Source organism: Acipenser ruthenus, chromosome 4 (assembly GCF_902713425.1).
Source record: "Acipenser ruthenus chromosome 4, fAciRut3.2 maternal haplotype, whole genome shotgun sequence".
NCBI classification, from domain to species: Eukaryota; Metazoa; Chordata; class Actinopteri; order Acipenseriformes; family Acipenseridae; genus Acipenser; species Acipenser ruthenus.
Genome location: NC_081192.1, coordinates 88168477 through 88189434, shown reverse-complemented (window position 1 = coordinate 88189434; position 20958 = coordinate 88168477). Strand labels below are relative to the sequence as shown.

The window sequence follows — 20958 nt, the reverse complement described above, 5'->3', positions numbered from 1 at the left end:
AATTACAGCAGATATATTTTATATCAACACACAATGATGAATCCGCTTTTCCACAATTCTGTTGATCAGTTTTTACAGTTTATAAAACCAAACAAATACTTTACTGTACCATGAAATTTTGCTGGAGGGGAGACCACGAGTACATGACGGGGACAGACGCAACAGCATTTAGTGTCTTCAAAGGAATGACTTGCTTGGAAAACTCGGAGAATCCACTCTCCACAGTACACTGCAGGGACAATGCGTCACTTGTATTTATCTCAACCAAAGGGTCCTAAATATTTACTAAATATTAACATACATAATACTATGATTTTTTTCTTGCCATCAACAAGTCAATATAAAAGGCATATCTCAGTTTCATTCAAATGTAATACAGGGTTCAAAATTTCACATACTAACACGTCCCAGTGGCGCATCTGTTCTTACTGCAGTTTTCTTTTTTTGGTGCCCAAGGACATGGGAAGTGGGGGTGCTGGAGGTGCGGCTGCACTCACAACTTTTTCTTGTTAACTTTAGTTTATGTATGAGCATGGCAGGTCTACACTGCCTGCAATAATGTTGTGAATCTGTTTTAACCAATTAGCATTGCCATGTGGAGGCTGTCGTTTAGTGTTTCAACCAATTAGCAATAAACATTGCAATGAAGGGACTAGTGTTTATTGTTACAACTTATCAGCATCAAGCATTTCTCTGCCAGTAAGCACTTAAGAACGAGAAAAGGCAATTCGGCCCATTACGGTTCATCGCTTGTTAGCACACCATTTTCTCCTACTGGGGGGGAACTAATTTAGTTTACTTTCCAAACATCTCCTAGCAGCTGGTTTCGCTGTGATTTTTGTGCTCAACGATGTTGGATGACAGAACATGAAAAACGTTCTCTGGAGTATCCAGCACCACATTTGAAACAACCTGAGTAAATCATATTATAACTGTTAACATATGTCAATATATCTATCAATAAACAAACAATATTACAACTCAGTGGACTGTACAATGGTCACAATTGAAGTCATTTGTACATGTTCCGATAGTTGCTTGTTTCTGCGTTTTTTCTTGTTCCCTTATTTAATATATTAAACATTACAACACAAGCTCCGCATTTTGGTGAACTATCAATAAACATTATACTGGGCCAGTAGAATGTGTGTGGGGCCAGTGGATTTTTCCATCCATTAGCCCTGATGGCTAGGAGTGTGCCACACACATCGTTTCTGGCTTTTGATGCATGTGGAAACAGGAAGGAAAAAAAATCTGGATACCATTTGTGGCACTTTTTTTTTTGAAAGACATTAACCTAGTTTATAAGCTATGGGTGCTGACCTCTCTGGTCCCACGTAAGGAGCTTACAGATGTCATGATGTGCACAGGCTGTATCCGGCGCAGTTTCCATTCCTGGTTCAGGGTATCGGTTCGTTCAAAAATCTTCTGTCGATTAGAATTAAACATACTCTGCAAGGAGAAAGAAACCATTGGATGAGATAAAAAATACACACTAATTAATGCAAAGTTAAAACCTATAAACCAAGCACAGGGGTAACAAGTCTGTTCGTAATCCCCCACCAAAGCTGTAACTACAAAATGAAATCAGTATCATGAAAGAGTAAATAAAATGTAAACTTGTGAGATACATCTCCAGTTACCACCAGATTCTGATACTTTAGAATTAAAAATGTCCTCACAGTAATCTTCATTGATTACTTTAATCTTTTGTTTGAAGAGGTTTTATTTTTAATGTTGCTTTTTTTTCTGTGCTACATCTGTACTCATAACTATTCCAAAAAGATGAACTGTGCTGCACACAACAAGCTTTTAGCATCAGTCTTATTCTGAAGGCTAGATTAGGAGAGCTCTTCAGCAGCAATAGGGGGTTATTAAAACACTAGAACACTGTGGTGAAAGTAGTAACTCATGACACAGTGGGACAATTTCACAGTATGCACAATAGGGGTGTCATGTTTAAATAAATTCAGAATGCAGTTTACCACTATTAAATGTTGATCCATTCCTTAAACTCATTCAAACTCATGCAGTGAGAGCACGGTCCGTAGAGGTACGAGGGTCCGTGTACATGCCGGCCAATCGTTTTTGCATTCTAAATCGGAAAACCAGAAAACGACTCGTTTTTCTGTTTCGGTTTTTCATAAAAACTAAAAAAATCAACCCGTTTTTCATTTTCCAATTTCTGAGTTTAAAATACAAAAACTGATTCAGGCTTGTTTTCCCATTTATCATATTGCTTTTTGTAACAAAGTATTCGAAATGGAATAATCTGTAATACAAAAATAAATAATAGACTGTAGGGACGAAAAATGAAATCAATCTCCAAGAGTCGGTGATAAAGAAGGTAGTCTTTATTCAAGCAGATATCTGGAGAGACAGCACTTCACAGGCAATCTGTTAATGGTTCTCTAACAGGTACACACTTAAACAATGATAGATATACTAACGGGACACACCTATTCAACCAAGCATGCCAGCCCCCTTTAGTGATCCTATGGCAAGCTCTGTAAGATGCTAACATTTCCTCTCTCCCTGCGGTTTGCAGCTCTTACAAAAGGAGGAACTGTGATACAGTGCGAAACTGTAAACAGAATTCACCACCACCCTTCACCATATTCTGTTACAAAAGAACCCCCCACTGCAGCATGAAAACACTCCACAACATTTGATAAATTATTTAGCTCCTTCAAGACCTTTTAAAAAAAAAAAAAAAGGTCAGACACGGCCAGCTCTGTGTCCCCGTTATGACGATGCAATAATATCGCGCCTGTGCTTATTGTCGTGGAAGTGTTTGTCTGTTTACCAACATTATTTATTTATTAACTAATTTAGCAGTTGTTACAAAGTACTGTATTATAATACAGCCGTAGGTCTACGTTAAGTTAATATAATAATCATCCTTGTATCACAGTGCATTATAATAATACTAAATATAATAAGCCTTCACATAAGGGGGGAAAAAAAATCCAGGTACGGTTCTTAATATTTATATCCGGCTTTATAAACTTAACTGGATTATATTATCATAGCACATTTGTCCAGGACGCTCAAGTATGTTTAGAACTCCCCTTTCACCGGTACCCAATTTGTTTCACTTGGGGGGTGCATCCATAGATATAGACATCAATGTATTGATGCAGAAAACGTCATAACACCGGGACACATTCGATACAAGTAGAGCACGCCTCAGTACTTTTTTTTTTTTTTTTTTAAATGGCCTATTTATTTTTGTATTACAGATTATTCCATTTCAAATACTTTGTTACAGAAAGCAATATGAAAAATGGGAAAACAAGCCTGAATCAGTTTTTGTGTTTTAAACTCAGAAATTGGAAAATGAAAAACTGGTTGATTTTTTTGTTTTTATGAAAAAGTCATTTTCTGGTTTTCCGATTTAGAATGAAAAAACGATTGGCCGGAATGTACACGGACCGAGCACTTCATTAAATTTGCTTTGTTAAAAGTAATTCTTGATTTACAAAATAATTCCATACATTTTTCTCAACCATGTACATCCATTCATTACTTGTATTTGCATTTTGAAAAAATACCTGGTACCACACCAGGTTAAAGAAATCTGTTTACAAGCCATGCCTTAAAACTAAGAACTCTACATTATGTATTGTGACAAAATGGGGAACTGTGTTCACAATATAGAGTTTAAACTACACAATTTCTGAATATCAGTTTAGCTTTTTGATAGTGTTAACTTCTAAAGAAACCATTTGTGGGAGAACAGCAAAATAAAAAAAATTAAAAAAAAGATGATTATTATTATTATTTATTATTATTTTTTTACCTTGACCTCATCGGCTCTTCTGAACCTCTTGAGTTGTCTCAGTCGCATATATTCAGATTTCACTCGTTTCCTCCAACACACCGGCCCTTTCTCACATTTCTTTCCAGTCAGGCCCATGATTACCCTTCAAAAAACAAACACAAACAGGACTGTATGAAAAAAAATACAACATAAACACACCATTACTTTGCCTGCAAGTGACATAGGAACCTGCAGCAGAGTTTGTTTTACAATTCCATCTACAGTATAGTATTCACAAATTTATTTTTAAATGCATGTGCCTATTATGTTACATTGTTTTCTCAAAGTATGAACATAATGAGCTTTGTGTTTCTGCTTATAGGGGTAAGAACTGACTGCTTTTTTGGACAAAATAGTCTTTGGCGTTATTTAATGTACCAGAACTAAAGGACACCTGACAGTATGAAAGGTTGCATTTTCCACAGAAAACAAAATCCTAAATTTGCAACTGTAAAGAATACTTTAGTCATCACAGACCGCACAGCAGGAATGTGTCATGCAGAGCTTGTAACACTGCAATCTTGGTATTACATTTTAGCTTTCTGTGAATAAATACAAACAGTAATCTTTATATAGTACCATTATATACAGCATTTATATGACTAAATATATTATTTTGCACAATTCATGTTACTGCTCCCTGGAAGCTTCAGACATTGAACTGCAAACAATTAATCTTTGAGTTTTGCCACTTTACATGAGGCTTCCATTAAAATGTGCCCGAATGAAAACCGCAAGCCATAGTTTGTTATTCAGGGAATAGCATTTAAATCACTTAAGACTATGAAAAAACATGAAATTGGGGGGTTTTATGAACAAACTCAAAAGCACCCAGGTAAAATGTAGAGGGAATACATGAAGTAACATGATATGGCCAGACAAAGTCAAGATGTGTCCTCTCTCTACAGCAGAAACCTCAAAACATTCACATGGCAGTCACATTAGGTCAGAGCTCAATGTCAACCTATTTGGCACGTTGTGTTTCTTAACCTTGCAAATATGAAGCTGGCAGTCTTGCCTCACAGGGATTCATTATTATGAAGCATAACAAAAGCTACTGTAATGTATGTAGAGCATGTGCACAACTGAAACAGGAAGTGTAAAACACTGGCGTTTTAGTGCATACAGCAGTGCATATGGTGGACAATACTTGTCAGGTTACTCAGACTACAGTATAGTGGGTTTTATTTTGTATTTACCACTTTTATATTGAATATTTTAGGTTTAACATACAGAGTGCTAGTACAGACATTCTAGAAGAGTACTACCCATGTAACCCTGTTGAAACAATGTTACAAATGTGGGCTGCTCTGATGCAATAAAACGCACATTCCCTTTGAAGCCAGCCTCAATACGCCCACATTTTGGTATTTTCAGAAGGCATCATGTTTTATAGATCATCCTTTGCTCTATACAAATAAGCAACTAATGTGCTGAATCATTAAACAAAAGTAGCATGGAAAATTTGCCTTCGAAACACCCATGCTAAATATGAACTAATAATTAATTTTGTTCAAATTCTTACACAAGGAGCTAGTAGTTATGACATGCATTATGAAACGAGTTGGAGAGAACACTAGTAATCGAAACACAGTAGCTCTGTTTTTTAGCTAGTAATGTGTGCTTTCATGACAGGGGTTAGAATGTGTATGCTCAAAAGCAGCATTCCACTTTTTTCTCTCAAGTGTCCAAATTGAACCATTCAGCAGAATGAATATTGTGGCCCCCAATAAATTAAAATGTAGCTTGCTTTATTGTTATTATTAATTATATATTGTTATTATTAATATTTATTATTATAAATATTATTAATTGCTTAGCAGATGCCCTTATCCATCCTTTATCATTTTATTTTTGACAATAAAAAAAATAACAGCTCATTGTACATAAACATAGATTACTGTAAGGCGACATAGCTTGAACTTAATTATTTTTTTCCCCCACATTGACTTTTGTACCACGCAGACTGAAATGTTAAAGGCTTTTTGTAAAGTGAAATTGGCGATTAATATTTTGTTCATTTTCTGAAGTGAGCATTGCCAAGGCCAGTATTTCCCCAAACAGGAGACAGTTTTCAGGGGACCGCAACACATAGAAAAAGTTTATCCAAAAAAACCCAGATACCCGACAAGTTAGCTCTGTAGTACATGTATCATCTTCATTTCCAGTGCCTGCACTAACCGTTAGTGCCATTGTACATTAAAAGTGGGGGATCATATAGAACACAATTTCACAGTTCAAGTTTTAACATACCTCTATGTTAAATACCACTTAAATGTAAATGTGACATACTAAGAGACAGCATCCTAATAGACCCCCAGATTATGATACACTCATCTTGCACTAAAAGAAGGTCATTAGCAAGTTTTATCACAAACGAACAAGCAATTCTCTAAAGGTACAGTATGTAAAACTTTGAATGGCATAAGTACATAATTACTGGGTCCTACTGCTGCCCTATAACTCAAACAAAAGCATGTTATTGAACATAGCCTTGCAAACACGCAAGATTCTGGATCCCCAATTTTCCAACACAGTTAGACGAGTATTTGTAGCCAACATAATAGTTTCATAAATCTTTTCTGCCATGCACATACATTCATTATATGTTTCAAATAGGTCTCGAACACAGAAAACTTTGAAAATCGTACACAGAAGAGGGACTAAAACAATACGTTCCAGTATAGAAGGCTCATTGGCTACAAACAACCTGATGCTTAACCTTTAAACTCGGTTTGAACTTTCAGACACACATTTCAGTCGATCAACCAGAGATTAGGCCGGGAATCTCAAATTCTTCATTTCAAAAAAATAATTTTGGCATGAATACTCAATAACTTGTACAACTATAAATCAACAGGCACTATATATTTTGCTGAAATTCATACAAATAAAATTATGCTAGCAGGGATGGAATTATTACTCTTATTGCAGAGCAATTTTACCCATTCAAGGTTTTACTACGACCTTGATTAGCCAGTTTAGGTAACAAGCTCAGGTGTGTCTTATTAAACTTAAAGTAAATCCAGAAATGGATCAAACGGCTATGCAATGAGTCTTTTCCATCCTTGCGATGATGTATGAAATGTATGAATAGCATCAATGTGTTTCCATAGTACAAAGTTTCTTCATTTACTTTAAAATAAGCATGACGTCATTTTCTCAAGGTCCATGCAGACAGGGTATTGCTGACTTTGTGGATAATCACATACACAGTGACAGATGGGATTCAATCAAGCATGTCCTGCAGCCTTTAGGCTTGTGAGATGGCAGCTTGTCTGCCTCTGCAAACAGGCTAGCAGCACTGTGGCTTTGTGCCCAACCCCAACAGGTACAACCAGCTCCCACAAATAAAAAAAACAAACAAAACAGTCACCTGCCATTTTCCATAATGTATTCTGACGGAAAAAAATAGATCTATTTTTAAAATAAGTTAAAAGTTTTTTGAAAACTAACCATCCGCCAAGATAAGGTGCTGTATCCAGAAGTAAAAATCTGTCAATTGTTCAATAAAGAAAAGGAAAAAACATTTTGTTGCTGACCTTCAAAAACAATAGGAATTGTTTGAACCTGCTCCCTACATTTTGGCAAGCAGTGTTACAATTTTACCATTGTGTTTCAGTACCGACTGGCAACTCCAAGACTTATTTTTTTATTTTTTTATTTTTTTAATAAAAAAAAAAAAGGTGAAGATCTATAATACATGGATAGCTTTTGATTCCCTGATCAATTTTAAACACTTTTACACTTTTTGCTGTAACTTGTTTGGAGTTTGTTGAAATGGGTATGCATCATGTGTATGTTGCTGCTGCCACTTCTGGTCTAAAATGGTCACCTTTGTAAATGAGAATACACAATCTCAAAAATAAAATCCAGATTAAACTTAAAATAAACAAACATACTGGACTTTTGTTGGAAGGGACATTAAAGAATTAATTCTCTGCAATTTGATGTTAGTGCAAACTCCACTAAAGTGTTGAAAACACTTTCATGTCTTTAATACTCTCTCAGACCCAAGTCATATACAGGCACAGACAAAAGTATTGGCACCCTATGCTTATTATACCGTAATTCAAGGTAACATATTAAGGGCAAGCACTTCGTAAACTTTAACCACTATTTAAAAAATAGTCTTTATCAAAAAACAAAAATTATTTCATTTAAAGTACCAGCATTTGTTCATGAACAAAGCATTGGCACCCCTGCTTTATTATTGCACATGTCCTGCTTTAGCTTTTAATACAGCTTTCAGACATTTATGATAATTCTTAACCAGTATGTTACATCTTGTTGGTGAAATCTGGGCCAATTCTGTCTTTCATATTTCATTCAGCTCAGACAGAGCTTAGCTAAAGCTTTTTTCAGATCAGTCCAAAGCATTTCTGGTGATTCTGAAGGCCAGTCCAGAACCTTTCTTAATTTTCTTCAACTCCAGAGTTGATGTAGCCATACACTTTGGGTCGTTGTCTTGCTGGAAGATAAACTGTCTGCCAATCAGCCCACGAGCAGATGGTATCATTGTACTTTGTAGAATGTTTTGATACATGGTTGCATTCCTGTGATCTTCAATCACATGAATGTCTCCAGTCCCCGAATTGTTTAAACATCCCCATATCATGATCAAACCACCTCCATGTTTAATTGTAGGCACAAGGTTTTCTTCATTGAAGGCTTACCCTTTTTTTTCTCCAAACATACTGTGGTCCATTTGTGGTTCTATTTTAGTCTCACTGGACCAGAGAATTCTACTGAAGAATGCTTCAAGTTCCTGTTTGTATTTCCTGGCAAATGTTAGATGTTATCAATTTTCTTTAAAAGGTGGTTTGCAGCGAGCATACAATTCCTTAGTTTCCAGGTGCTTTGTACAGTTCTTTCGTGCACCAATGTGCCCGATGCTTCTAAATCTTTCTTTAAGTCCTTGGCTGTAATCTTGTGGTTTTTTGTGGCTTTTTTTTGTTTTGTTTTTTTAGCTGCTCTGAATATTCTCCTGCAGATGGTATGGTTGGATTTGTTCTGTGGTACTTGATTATTGCTTGGATTGTGGATTTTGATACCCCAATTGTTTATTTTAGCAGATGCATTTATCCAAGGCGACTTGCAGAGACTAGGGTGGGTGAACTATGCATCAGCTGCAGAGTCATTTACAACTACGTCTCACCCGAAAGACAGAGCACAAGGAGGTTAAGTGACTTGCTCAGGGTCACACAATGAGTCAGTGGCTGAGGTGGGATTTGAACCAGGGACCTCCTGGTTACAAGCCCTTTTCTTTAACCACTGGACCACGCAGCCTCCTTATGTCTGATACTGTTCTGTACCCATTTCCTTTGTTGTAGTTTGCTAGGAATGCCCTTCTCAAATGTGAATCCATCTTTTTTGTCTTGACCATCATCTGCTGTGTTGCCAAAACATTCTTCTTCAATAGATGTTGCTTCATTTTCTCGTTATTGAATTTATAATGCAGCTTAATTACTGTGTACTGGTTTTTAATCCATGAATATACTTACTTAGTTCTATTACATTTACTTACTTACTTCTATTACAAGTAGTGCTAACCCAAGCAGGGTTTGACATTAAATATGGGCCCACAGCAGTAGGGTGATCATTCAGGCTAAATTTATCTGTGGCCAGGGGCCCAACCAAATTGACACCTCTATAACTTTTGACCTGTTGACCCAAAATCAGGCTAAAAACTTGTTTGTTTGTTTTTTTTTTTTATATGGAAAACCCCAAGCATGGAGTTTTGTGTAAATTGGAGGTGCTATATATATATATATATATATATATATATATATATATATATATTGTAAGAGAGCAGGGAGGGGGTTAAAACCTCCCTGCAGAAAAACATGTGCGTAAGGCACATTTTGGTTTGTTTTGTTAATTGTTTAATTGTTAATTATCACCTGCACCTGCCTAGGATTAAAAATTAGAGCCAGGTGCAGGGTTTATAAGGAGAGCAGTCAGTCTGCTCTTATCGGCTGCTGAAGAGGGTAGAAGCTCGACTGTGCTGGTGTGTGGGTACAGCAGAGTGAATCCTTTTCTGTGTGTGCTGTTCTGTTTGTTTTGTTTTTGTTACAGGTAAACAGCTTAGCTGTCCTGTTTTTAGTTTAGGTTCCTGCTTTGTTTTAGTTATTGCTCAAAGAAGAGCTAGGTGTTTTGTTTATTTTGTTTTTGTATTTTCATTAAATAGCACAACCGCGCTTTCAAAAATCCATTTCTGTGTGTTGGTTCGCTGCTTTTAAAGGGGCAACGAACCGCAGTGAGGGCGATTCTTTTACTAAATATATATATTTTATGACAGTACATTTTAAACAACCTCAATATTAAAATGAAAGAAACCATCGGATACAACTCAAAAGTTTTATTCAAGCACATCATATCAAACATCTGCACAGCCGAAACAGTGTTTAAATGAACAATTAAACACAAGGGTTTATTTTCTAACTTACCATAGATAAAGCACTACTTAGAAAAAATGAAATTATAATAAAATAAAACATTTCAAAACAAACTAGTGTGTAAACAGGTATATGTACATACAAAACTGTAAAAATGAAAAAAAGAAAATAACTAAATTCCTACTATGTAACATGAATGCGCTTTCAGGGAAACAGACTTCAAAGTAGCACCTAAGTAGCACAGTCCACACAGATGAAACGCTTCTCAACTTTTCCTGTGCATTTCTCATACTGCTCTTTCAGATATGCACACATATTATACGTTTTATTTTTATTGCATTTAGCTACCTGGCATTGTTTTCTCTTGCGTGTGTCACTGGGTGCAGCACTGAATCCAGGTTGGGCTGCATTTGCTTGCTGCTTTGCAGTTTTCTGATCAAAATGTTTCTGCTGAACCTCTGTGGCTAGCTTCAAGATAAAAACTCTCCTGCTGATATTTTCCCCAGTACATTCATTGTACAAAACGAAGGAATTGATGGTTGCCAGGTCCAGTACATTGTAATATACAGCAAATGGCCACCGGCAAGAACCGGCTTTCACAGAAATGTCCACTCTGTACTTTGTGTCACTGTAGAAATCCAGAGTCTCTATTTTTTTTTCTTGTCAGCTGTCCCGATGTCAACTGACGAGCTGGGAATAATTACATTCTTTCTCGGCTTGCACTTGTAAACAGTTAGCGTAGCAGTCATTGTGTTTCTAAATTGTGCTGGAGTACAGCAGGGGTTGCAAGTTTTGCGCAGATGGCGGAAGCTTGCTTCTTGCTTTGTTCACTGTTCCAACCAGGCTTTTTTTTTTTCTTCAACGCTTGCCAATCATTCTGTATCCTATGTGCCTCTGCTACAGTACAGCGTTGAATGTGGTGTAGCATTCGCAAATCAATCAAGAAATGAAAAGCACTGAGTGCTATCCATGTTGCGTTTTGCGTACGACGTGGGACCTGAGGTTTTAGTCATAACATTTTGAGCAGCCTGTCTTCACACAGCGTCAACACTGGGATTTATAATTTCCCAAATAGCGCCATCCTTCCCAGTCTCCCGAATGCCTGTTCGGGCTGGCGATGCAGCTGGAGTCACTGTCCTTGGTACTGTTGTGGGTGACATGGTTGGCATGGGTGGCACGCCTGCAGCTGCTGTAGGAGACCATACAGGCAAAGCGGCTGGCACTACAGAGTTAAGCTCAGTGGGGGTAGAGATAACAGGCTTGTATATTTTTTTTAAAAAAATAGAATATTGTAGGTTATATTCAAAATAAAAACATGCATTATAAAAAGGCAGTCAAAATGACTGCTTTGGCAGCTCTAGGTGGGCAGGATTATAATTTCCTTATTTTCGCAAACCCTGCCTTTCTTTTCAACGCCGTCCTGGCATTTAATACATGTATTTACGAAAACTCGTAAAAACAGACAGCCGTATAACTTTCAGACACACAGAGTAATTTAAATTTGAAAACTTCAAACTGTCAAATTGACTGCCATGGTGGTTCTAGTGTTAAAACATATTTAACCCCCTGCCATTGCATGCTTTCAGACTGACGGTCTGTATTATTTTTTGGTTTTTGTATTATTATTATTATTATTACACATGTTGAAGGATAATTTTCCGATAAGCTTTGGTGTACTGTTTTCCCATGTTATTCTCAACACATAAATGGTTTATAACACTGCTAGTTCCACAATTTGTTATGTCACCATGCAGTGTAACAAATACTATACACCAAAAATGTTCATAAGCTAGCATTTTCATGATTTATATATATACAGAAACCCTTGATAGGATTACAGCCTTATGCAGTTGGGTGGATATTATTCCTTATATTATTATTGACCTTACCTGGTTTTTCATAATGTATTTTCAATTAAGCATAAAGCAGGCTATTTAAAAATCGGTTCTTAAACAGCAAGTCAAACAGCGAGTGGCCAGTAGTTACAAATCTTAACATATAACCCGGCCAACATTTTAACGCATTTAGTTCTTGATACACAGATTCAAGTACACATGATATAACTTATCCAATGGGTTATGAGATGTGATGTTGCAGATTTGCAAATTCATTACAAGCTCACCTCACAGGGTGCTTAAATACAAGAAAAAAACAGAATACTCCTTTAACTAAGTGGACAAGACTGCACCGCCAAGCACCGCCTCAGTTATGTCAATTGAAATGAGTGCATTGATTAACAGATTGGTATAACAACTCCCAGTAGATATGAAGTCACCATGTAGAACAAACTGTAAAAAGAAAAAAAATCTTTAATTCCATGGTGGTAGAATTCCCAGTTTTCCAATTAATCTGGTATAGCTAAAATATAAAAATTCGTCCTTGGTGCTAAAAAGTACAGAGCTGTTTTTCCCCATTAAAACCAATAATATGAACCATCATATAATATTAGCATTTGCATGTTTTTGATGCCACAATCTTAAAACCCAGTTTATTGTAAGTTTGTTTCACAGACCCAGATTAGCATTAATCTTGGAACACTTTACCAAGGGTAACATTAGGTAAGTCAACATTAGGGCTAATCGGGGACTGTGGAACCACCCATTATTGTATCACAATTAGGCTGTACAAACCCTCTGCAACGGCTGTAAATAGGCTGTAAACTAGAAATCATAAACAGACAGTTTCATCACAATTAAATAAGTGGTTCTCACAATGTAAAACTGTAAAATGACATACTGTACATACAGGCAACTCCGCTATACCCCTGTTGTTGGGGATTACGCACAGATAATCACACGACCATCTGGTAACAGGTTTTGAAACTAGTCAAGGCCACAGAAAAAAAAACTCAGTCACCCTAGGTACCAACAAATGTGATTGTCTCCTTTCAAGCAATTTGATTCAGTTCTCTAGAAAGGCTGGAAGTCCCCAGGTTATCCACAGAGCAGGTACAAAATGGGGGATGAAAACTGCCATCTTCCCCACACCACGCAGTGTGCATCTAGCTAAGAAAAACAGAAAGTACCTCACTCAGTACACAACCACTCCTTGGCCTCTTTCTGAGGAACTAAAGCACAAGCACTGACTGTAATTTTGGAGTTGGGTATTATTTGACACAGAACACTCAGAATGAGGCTGATACCAGGAAAACTGTTACATCACCAAATCACTACCATGCTTGCACTTCAGGATCTCTGCAATTGTTTAGAGATCAGCAGCTGGACACTTCAGTAAAAATAAGAAAGGGGTAACGTTATTTAAATAAAACACTCCCATCAAAAGAGGTTCCTTATCAAAAAAAAGCCACTAAAAAGCAATACTATTTTTTTCCCCATTGAGTGTGTGTGACAAAACTGAAAGGAAACTGTGCATAGAGACAGCCTTACCTGTTGAAAGGCAGTTTTTTTTTTTTTAAAGAATGCATAATTTAAACTATTGCAAAATGAACATGCTTTCCTTAAATACTTATGTCTTTATAGATTTAAACCACTTTTCCACAAAATGTTGAACTACTTCAAACTGGAAGGATTGTATTTGGATTAAGAGTAAAGTTTTGTCAGTTTCCATGCCAATTAGATTCGCGATTTTATGTAATTTGTTTAAAAATAATTAGACACGATATAAGATCGTATAGAAGTCGTCCCCACTGGAACCTATTAGAAGCAACTATACAATTTCTCTGTTGATTGTAGATCACTGAAAACGGTGTATTTTGAAGGTCTGCTATTCTAAGAACGTGTAGTTGTATTTATATTAAATAAACTCTGAAATGTCAGGACAAAGCCCTATTTCTGAAATGTATTCGTTTTTAACGTGTTGGGAGGTGTGCATTAAAAGTTCTTAATAACTTTGTTGCATTTAGTTTGTTATTTTAAAGATTCCATTAACAAAAAATGTAACTTAGTTAAAACTATCAAATCGGTCTTACCCTAGATGTACTTGTACAGTACTAGCGTGCAGTATTTTTTTAATACTGCCTGTAGTTTGTTATTTGTTGATGTTCTGTTTGAAGACATTCTGATTAAAGACAAGCTTTCAAATGAAAAAAATGACTAGTTAGTATTCATTTAAACTGGATGAATTACAAAGGGAAGTACAAAAAAAACAATGGATACATCTTCCATAACATTGTTTCAAATCAAAAGAAACAATCAAGTACTGGAATAACAAACACATGGGTAAATGCAAAAACAATCCACATAACACTAAACTGATGAAGCAAGCGAGTCAAAATATGACAATAGCAACTTTTAAGTTACATATTGTAACTTATATAACCCTGCCCACTAGACAGAAACTTTAACTTGAAACCTCAAGCCATGGGGTCAGTCAAGACAGATACGGTTGACAAAGTAATGTGTTTATAGTAATAATAGAACAGGTAGAATTGAATTCCACCAGAAGATAAGTGGGCTGTCAAGACAAACACGATCATTTAGTTTCGTTAGAGAGGTTAATTAATACTGACAAATGTCATTTATTTTTTGTGTGATATAAATTAGATACAGACAAAAATAGATCGACAAAGAAACAGTATATATATATATATATACTGTTTCTTTGTCGATCTATTTTTGTCTGTATCGAGAGAGAGAGAGAGAGAGCGAGAGAGAGAGAGAGAGAGAGAGAGAGAGAGATTGATTACATTTCAAACAATAGTTGAAACAATGCAGTTCAAGAATGACAAAAAAAGAAGACAATCCTTTGCCTACCTGTCAACCCGACTGGTCCGCCGTTCATATGCACTGGTTCAAACTGGGAGCGATCAGGAACTGAACCTCCCGCTGTCTGATTTGCAGATGAGCTGGGGAGGGAGGAAGCATTCACCCTCCTCGCCTATGTGGATACCGGCTAATAGATCTCTCTCTCACACACACAAAAAGACGCTTTCTTATCGTCCGGCTTTTTTCTTTCTTTTTTTAATCTATATATTTTCTTACTGTTCCTCGATTTGTGTGTTAATTTTCCCGGACTCTATTTCATATTTATTCCCTTTGTCTCACTGTTTCCGCTTCGGGAACTATTTACCCTTTTCTCTCTATATCCGTTTCTCAATCTGAGAAAATCGAGACTCCACGAGCGCCAAACACATCTGCCAATCGCCGGTGCCGACACTCGGCTCGCTCAGTATCGCGGGATCCGACAGGCGGCACCCGCCGGTGTCCTGTCCAACCAGAGGCCGCTCCGAGAGGGGGGCCTCAAACTGGGGACATGTGGAGAACTTCTTTGTTCTCGTCGTCTGGGTTGTTCTTATATGTAGCACTTATAATAGACAGATGGATGAAATATGCAATGTCTACAGTAATATAAGTGATTTCAATTGTAATAATTCTGTTGTAACGTGTACGTTTCTGGGGGTATTTTCAAGAAAATGTTGCGGTTGTAATTTATGGTCAGTACCGATGTTGGTCAACTTACTGTATAGCTGAGAAAAAAAATAGCTTTTTTCACAGGAACATTTCAAGTGAACGTTTATTAACGTGCTGAAGCGAGTGTACTAATATTCAGCAATACTGTGCAATACAAGTTGCATATTAAAAAAAAAAAAAAAAACCTTAATACAAACTTAAGTACAGAAGTAGTTTAGGCGACCGCTGCACAAATGTATGCAACACATGGTCCGTGTGTTTCCATTGCTCCGTTTGAACGTCAGTACTTGTGTGGGGGGCGTTGTGTGTCAGAATCGCGCTACCGCTAAGAATATCCATACTTTAGATTTTAATTATCGCATTTGGTTACAATACACATTTTACTTGAATTATAACGAGTAAGTAAAAGCAAAACTGGGCTAAAATTTAATAAGCCATTTTTTCAGTCGCTTTTTTTAACGTTGTTGTTGGCGATGAAACTGCAATTATATTAACACCTTAATGAGTCTGGCGACATGCTTGAAACATTCCAATGTGTTAAATTGTACAAAGGAAGAAGGAAGGACTGGTCTGTGTCCCCTTCCCCCACAATAAACCAGGCAAGAGACAGATTCAATTAACAACAATATTTTATTAATCTAAATTAAATAACCTTATTGCCAAACAACATTGCACAAACTCTTCAGTATCTTGTTTCTCTCTGGAGTATAAGGATTTAAAAAAAAAAAAAAAAAAAGTAAGGGCATACAGGTGGTCTTGTTCTTTTACCAAGATCCCACTAATCAAAGAGGACACACATTAAAATGCCTATTGGTTTAAAATAGATGCACCTACTTATTAAGAAATACAACAACAATTACAACGGGCAATAACTTAATTTCTATCCGCAACCCAAAAGCAAGAGGATTTACAAAATGCACAAGAATCACCAGATCGCAACAGTAATTAAAATGCGTACAGTAGAGCCTATGTAACTAAGCCCATGACGATTACGTCAATTAGCAGGCACAAGTATTTTACAAATCAAAACTATTCAAAAGCTTTACGTCTACGAAAACTCTCGCTCTACAGTTGACTATCTGTGCAGCCGACGCTTGCTGAGGTTCCCCGTGCTGCGAAATCCTCCTACTTGTCGAGCTGAGTGACCGTGGTCTATTTAACCGGGAGCGCTTCACCTGGAATGAAAGAGAGAGATAATGAGGGACAGGTGTTGTTGATTGTAGCAACACAAAGTGCAGGTAAACTGACAAACCGAGTAATAAAAAGGAACACTATTAACTAGTGAACACAGAAACTAACTATTATTTTATAATAATTATTTTAAAACAAGTGAACACACGTTAGTACCATAATTAAATAAACACACGTTAGTAGTATAACTAAAAACACATTAGTACAATTAATTAATTAATTAAACACACTTGTTACATAATAACCATGTGGGTGTGAAGTAAGAGAAAACAAGTTTCCTGTATAATACAACTTACTGGTTGAAGCTTTGAAAGAAAAAAAGAACAACGTGTACTACAAACCAGTTTTACAGCATGATTAAACGGTACGTGGTACTACACGAGTCAGCCGTTTCACATTTAAAAACACCCACGCAGATGCTGAACAGAACAGGATTACTCAATTGAATTCATGAGAACACCATTTATTTGAAAATAATCTTTTAGGACTACAACAATGATGTGGTCATCTTTGTTCTTTGATTTAATGTTGTTACACAGTAGGGGTGAATGAACTAATACATATGTGTCCTGTTATCCAGTTTTATTGAGTTTTAAATATTTAGATGTTTAATGTCGTTGTGGGTTTTTTTTGTTTTGTTTTTTAACACTAGAGCAACCGAGGGGTAATTTTAACCCCATTTTAAACATTTTTATTCCTGAAATCTACAAAACTTGAAATTAAATCCTCCTACCCTGGTGCATTTGTCTTTAGTCTTATATGAGATTACACTCAAAGGAGTGCTATATATTTTTGGAAGTAACAAACACACCTACCTAGAAGGACCAATGGGTCTCAGTGAGGATGGCTGCTGAGGGGTCTGCAACACACGTTTTAGAACAGTTGAAAAACTTGTAAGAGTGATTCAGATGATGGTGACATTTCCTCTCACGATTCTGACGCTAGCGATGGCAATAAGACAAGTACATGCATTCAAGATGCATTCAGTGCAACTTTAAAAAAAAAAAAAAACTGCCTGTCTGTGGTTAATGTGGATCAAAGGAGTTGAAACCCTTCATATGCAAAAACTGCATCTGTGAAGGAAGAGCCATACTTTGCCGTCTGTCATGATATTTCCTGGGGTTCTTAGCCAACACAATGATTTAGTAAACATGCACATGCTTTAAAATAATTCATTTTCAGAAGAGGCAATATCAATACAAGAAAATCATACTATCAGAAATAGGTATACTTAAACAAGGGAGTTTTTAGACCTAGGGTGTAAACAGTGAGTGTCTTACCATGGACCCGCGGCATGGGAATGTATCCAATAAAAGGAATACCCAAATCTTCTTTTATTTTCCACTTACACTTTTCTTCCATTATGAACAAAAGAGAAGCCGATCTTGATCACAGTAAAGGTAACAGTTTTCAAGTTGCTGTAATATATTACTAGTTTAACAGAAAAGCGTTGCTGAGTGGCTCAGGTTGGAAAAGAAGCGACTTGAGACAAAAAAAAAAAAATCTGTCTCTCTTGAGATTTAATGTTAAAATAATACATATTGTTTTAAAAAAGACGCCGGTTGGCCACCCCAAGCAGCCTTGAACCATTCACAAGCCTTCTATTAATATGAAGGCTTCTGTGGGTCAATAAACGACACAGTTTACTAATGCAAAGCATATTTGGTGCTATTTTTGAAAATAATAGTAAGAAGAAGTGATTTCCTTTACAAAACACTACATTTTAATATTACTAAACATGTCTGACTTGATCAAGTTTTTCAGGTAATACACTATTATGAGCAATTCTAGAAGCGGTGCATTATTAAGCTACTGCTACTTTGAAACCGATTACGATTATTGTTAATTGCAAACAAACCGTTTTTGTTTTATTGATAATATCACTATATTGTCTTTGGTAAATAGTGTTTTGTTTTTCAAAAATGTGTTAAAAACACACATTACTGTTGAATATTTTGCCATTGTATCAGTGTTGAAACAAGCTAGATTGAGTGCATCTGTAAGCATACGTGACTGTCACTTTAATTTGTATTTCCCAGCATGCTGCAGTGATCCTGTTTAGAACTGTACGAGTGAATGTCATTAGAAAAGCGAATATAATGCTTGATAGTGTTTTAAAATATCACATTAAACTATACAGTACTGTATAAGGTGATAGCCTCAAATGCTATATGGTCATATTTTAGACACTTGAAAAATTACAAACCACAACATGAATTTAACAATCTGTTAGGTGTTATATATACCGATTTATATAAAAGAGAAATTGACCGGTCCGATAGTAGTGGGTTCTGCAGTTGATATTTCTCAGTCAGTTAACTTAAGTCTTGGTTTGTTTCCCCCCTCCTTCCCACTACGCAATTTGACTGGTCTTTTGCTTACCTCGGAGGTATTTTTTTTCCAACGTACTTCGTGTTCAGATAGGCGTTTATTGGAGGATCAGGGCACCAGTGTGTATTGCCCTACATGTTGGTGTAAAAAAGCCAAGGGCATTATTGCAAATTACATCTCAAAGCCATTCTAACCATGCATTTTGGACATCTGCGAAGGTCAGTGTCACTTGTAGTACACTGAACTCCAAGTTTAAACCAATAATACTACAGAATAGTATTTAGCTGGGATTTGCACGAGAGACTCTCTCGTTGTGTTTGCGAGCTTCCCACAAACGCATCGAAAAACAGTCTCTGTAAACCTAACTCACCCGCTTCATGAATAAAACTACGTTAATTTTATTAACCAAACATTAGCTTGCTTTATTTGACATGCGTATACATGACTATTAATACCAATAAGTATACACATTTAAAAATAATAACCAGAAACTGGTGTTATTATAGGGATAGTTGTTTATGACATCTTGTTGGTCTGAAGGCAGAGGGTTCATAAACGACCATCCATGGTCAGCTACCGACGTCCCTGTGCAAAACTTTAAAACGTACTGCGGAAAAGTGAGCACGCTATTCTAATTTTGTGGTAAAGTGAACACGCTCTGAATTTGTAGGCATTTCTAATGCGGGATTATCTGAAATTATAACATTAGGCTAAAACATAACCACGCGATTATCACCAAGTGTTGACTGCAGTAATTATTAATCGTTGTTTTTTTTCGCGGGGGGGGGGGGGGGGGGGTGTAATCATTGTAACCTTCAAAGTACAAGTCATAATAAATCAGTGGAAACACACCTTTTAATGTACATATCTTTCCTTAGTCTCCATATTTCATTAAGTGATACATGGCTGTTTTAAAGGTGGTTAATTCCAAACTTATTGTAGTGTTTTGCCGGAGGCAAGAAATAGAAAAGACAACTGATTTCAGTTTAAATTTTTTTATTCTTTTGTACACGATCTCCTCATTCTCTAAGAGATCACTGCTATGACCGCTTCGCTGCATGTCAGGAACCACGCCACTGAATGGCTCTGCAGCCCTGCTTATAGGCTTAGCCCGTCCCCTTATGCAAAAGATTACCAGGCTTAGGACGCATCCCATTGGCCAACAATAGGACCAATGTGCACAGACAGACAAACAATAACCAATTAGGGTGCATAGGTAACAACCAATGGGAACAGACCAGGGCAGACAAACTAATCACGGGTTATATGTTCGGCTTCTGATTTTCGGTTTTAACCGATAAAAACCGATGACCCCCCCCCCCCCCCCCCCCCCCCCCCCCCCCACCACACAAAAAAAATTAAATCGGTGGATAGCCAATAAACACCAGAAAACACTGGAAAAACTGCGGAAATGGTTAATCTATTCACGTTGACTTCACCCTTTTCACATTAAAAAAAATAAAACCTACTACAGAAATAATGATAAATACATTTCCCAGTGCTGCTGGGCAATGTCCCGCCTTCCTGACTTGTATCTATCATTGATTCATTCCGAATACTTTAAACCAGCCCCAACTACTGAGTGACAGCACATTCCTACATTTCTATTGGAGACTCCGCTTGCGAGATTTAAAAACGAGATTACAATCAGGATGGAGGCTTGTTAGCGGGATTTAAATCTGCGTTACAGTTAATATACAGAGGATTTAAAACAGAATTGTGGCGAAATGTACAAAAATGCCTACACACAAAAACCCCAGAAGAATGTGCCCGTGACCACCGTGGAAGACAGCAAATGAAAGAAGGTACTTGTGTGCAAGTACTGTCGAGTTACTACTATACATAT

At 36.7% G+C, this 20958-nt stretch overlaps 1 protein-coding gene and 1 long non-coding RNA gene across 3 annotated transcripts in view; both read right to left on the bottom strand.

The window, feature by feature from the left end:
- LOC117400656 (histone-lysine N-methyltransferase EZH2-like) overlaps positions 1-15439 on the bottom strand; it is a 29876-nt gene extending 14437 nt beyond the window's left edge. The window contains exons 1-4 of one of the 2 annotated variants that reach the window (XM_059023046.1): positions 14934-15439; positions 3803-3926; positions 1324-1452; positions 110-229 (exon numbers count right to left, since the gene is read on the bottom strand). In XM_059023046.1, coding sequence (XP_058879029.1) covers positions 110-229; positions 1324-1452; positions 3803-3919 — 366 coding nt within the window. In that variant the 5' untranslated portion in view covers positions 3920-3926; positions 14934-15439. The remainder of the gene's footprint in view (positions 1-109; positions 230-1323; positions 1453-3802; positions 3927-14933) is intronic. The other variant, XM_059023047.1, reaches the window with a different exon arrangement.
- Positions 15440-16257: 818 nt separating this feature from the next.
- LOC117399590 (uncharacterized) lies at positions 16258-20393 on the bottom strand. Its single transcript, XR_004544118.3, has 3 exons — positions 19965-20393; positions 19164-19243; positions 16258-16765 (listed from the first exon to the last, which is right to left on the bottom strand). It is a non-coding gene; the product is annotated as an uncharacterized LOC117399590 (long non-coding RNA).
- Positions 20394-20958: the final 565 nt, after the last annotated feature.